Here is a 2,908-nt window from a genome sequence, read left to right as displayed (position 1 = left end):
GGGGGGCCGGCCGGGAGACGGCGCCGGGGGCGGTGCGCCCTGCTGCCCGCCGCGGGCCCCGGGGCGCCGGGGCGCTGAGCAACAGTTGGCCCCGCCGCCGCCGCCGCCCAGCATGAAAGTGTGCCGGCGGAAAGCGCTGGCGCTTTGCCTGGGCTACGCGCTCCTGCTGCTCCTCGCCGCCCTCAACCTGCTGGAGTACAAGTGGCGGCGGGAGCCGCGGCGCTGCGGGGAGCCCCCGGCCGTCCCCCGCCAGCGGCCCCCTCCGCCGCCGGCCGGGAGCAGCGCTCCGCAGAGCGGGCGGAGGCAGCTGGTGTACGTATTCACCACCTGGCGCTCCGGGTCGTCCTTCTTCGGGGAGCTCTTCAACCAGAACCCCGAGGTGTTCTTTCTCTACGAGCCCGTGTGGCACGTCTGGCAGAAGCTGTATCCCGGGGACGCCGTCTCGCTGCAGGGAGCGGCCCGCGACATGCTGAGCTCCCTGTACCGCTGCGACCTCTCCGTGTTCCAGCTGTACAGCACGGCGGGCGCCGGGAAGAACCTGACAACGCTGGGCATCTTCGGGGCGGCCACCAACAAGGTGATCTGCTCGTCCCCCCTGTGCCCGGCCTACCGCAAGGAGGTGGTGGGCATGGTGGACGACCGCGTGTGCAAGAAGTGTCCCCCGCAGCGCCTCAGCCGCTTCCAGGAGGAGTGCCACAAGTACCGCACGCTGGTCATCAAAGGCGTGCGCGTCTTCGACCTGGCCGTCCTCGCCCCGCTGATGCGGGACCCCACCCTGGACCTCAAAGTCATCCACCTGGTGCGGGACCCGCGGGCGGTCGCCAGCTCCCGCATCAAATCCCGACACGGCCTCATCCGGGAGAGCCTGCAGGTGGTGAGGAGCCGCGACCCCCGCATCCACCGCATGCCCTTCCTCGACGCCGGCCACAAGCTGGGCGGGAAGAAGGACGGCGGGGGCGGCTCGGACTACCACGCCCTGGGTGCCATGGAGGTCATCTGTAGCAGCATGGCCAAGACCCTGCAGACTGCCCTGCACCCCCCGGACTGGCTGCGGGGCAACTACATGGCTGTGCGCTACGAGGACCTGGTGATGGAGCCCATCAAGACCCTGCGGCAGGTGTACGGCTTTGTTAACCTGGCGGTCAGCCCGGAGATGGAGAAGTTCACCCTCAACATGACCAGTGGCCCCGGCTATTCCTCCAAACCCTTTGTGGTATCGGCCCGGAATGCCACGCAGGCGCTGAGCGCCTGGAGGACTGCGCTCAGCTTCCAGCAGATCAAGCAGGTGGAGGAGTACTGCCAGCAGCCCATGGCCCTGCTGGGCTACGAGCGGGTTGGCAGCCCCGAGGAGGTGAAGGACCTAAGCAGAACGTTGCTCAGGAAGCCGCGGCTGTGAGCGGGCAGCGCTATGTGGCCGAGCCCCTCTGGGCTGGTGGAAGGGTGGGGGTCAGGAGAGGGTTCTGGGTTCCTCCAAAGACTGCTGAAGGGTAACATGCAGTAGTAATGTGATGATTTCTGGTTGTTTTTTTTTTTTCTTTTTTCTTTCTTTTTTTTTTCTTTCTTTTTTTTTCCTTTTCTTCACTTGCAATGGGTTAGATGTGATTTAAAACAGAAAATAAAGTGGAACTGAAAATGAGTGGAAGCTCCCTTTCCCCTTCTCTAAAATGTCGGGGGAGCCTCCTACCAAAACCTTATTTATGGAGTTCGTGTGGGCTGAAAGGTGATAGCAAAAACTCCGGCACAATTTCTCATCCATTTATGTCTCCCTGGGTGGAGAGGAGATGCCCTTGGGAAGCGATGCTGAAAATCAGGCTTTTGTGTGGAAGTAAGTGTTAAGACATGAGAGTAACAAACAATAAATGATATTCATTTTTATAATTACCTCAATTGTTTGGGAATTACAGCGTTTCTGATGTACAGCTAGAGGGGAGGCTTGCTTGGAATAGCACCGAGGGCTTTTTTAAGGTTATGGGCAGAGGGCTGGAGTGTAACATTGATGTGTCCGAAGATCGGAAGCTGTTCGTGCACAAACAGGGATGGACTCACAGATGCAGTGCGGGTTCTGTAGCTGTGTCAGAGCAGGCTTCTATTTAACAACTGTCTTTTGTTGTTGTATTTAAAAAGTCTTCAAGTGCCACTGTATTAGCGTCCTAAGAGTTCTGAAGTGTTTGCCACCAGAGCAGTATTTATTTTTGTCTTGATATGTATGCCTGGGAGTCACCGTCAAACCGAAGTGTGACAAAACTGCAGGATTTAAAAAGACATTTATCATACTGGAAACATTAGCATGTGTGAAAACAATTAAAATTATATATAGTATATAGTGCTAACAATGCAGTGAGATATTTAAGATATTTCTTGACGTTCATTGGTAACAGGCGTATCAGGGAAGCGTAGAAAAATGCATAAAATGTTGTATTTTCCCCCTTGTTTGAGTGTCTGAGGGTGTGTTTCTGTTCTGAGGAGGGAGACTGTGTGCAGCTGTGTGTTCATGGCTGTAATGGAGCTGTGCAGAGCCACCCGAGTGCGTGCATCCTGAGCGCTGCGAGGTGCTCGCTTGTGTGAGTTGTCATTGCTCCACGATGGAGCCAGATGGTGGTCTGGCTCTGTCTGGGAGCTCTGCTGAGAGAGACTGTCCTGTTGTTAAACCTGATGAAAAATATGGGGTTTTGCTACTACTTTTATAATTTCCTGAAAAAGTCCTGGTTTAATAAAGATCATGTGATGGTTGCACATGGAAAGTGTGGTCACCTCGAGTACGTTTTATCTTGGTGGTGGGTCTCTGATTCTCTTTGAAGGCTCATTTTGGAACTTGAGTTTTTAAACAAAAGTGGTTTTGCCAGACTATTCTCATAGGAGCCCGTAGGCTTTTCTACAGGAAGTGTTTCACATTGTCTGTGTGTTGTGC

The 2,908-nt window shown here is 55.4% G+C and overlaps 1 protein-coding gene across 1 annotated transcript; it reads left to right on the top strand.

The window, feature by feature from the left end:
- Nucleotides 1–77: 77 nt before the first annotated feature.
- CHST2 (carbohydrate sulfotransferase 2) lies at nt 78–2,319 on the top strand. Its single transcript, XM_042878535.1, has one exon. It carries the CDS (start codon nt 113–115, stop codon nt 1,394–1,396), a length of 1,284 nt encoding a protein of 427 aa, XP_042734469.1. The 5' UTR covers nt 78–112; the 3' UTR covers nt 1,397–2,319.
- Nucleotides 2,320–2,908: the final 589 nt, after the last annotated feature.

This window comes from Lagopus leucura, unplaced genomic scaffold (genome assembly GCF_019238085.1).
Source record: "Lagopus leucura isolate 7727_CA_CO unplaced genomic scaffold, USGS_WTPT01 Super-Scaffold_100021, whole genome shotgun sequence".
Classification (NCBI taxonomy): domain Eukaryota; kingdom Metazoa; phylum Chordata; class Aves; order Galliformes; family Phasianidae; genus Lagopus; species Lagopus leucura.
The sequence above is the reverse complement of the archived record's forward strand: the minus strand, read 5'-3'. Positions and strand labels throughout refer to the sequence as shown.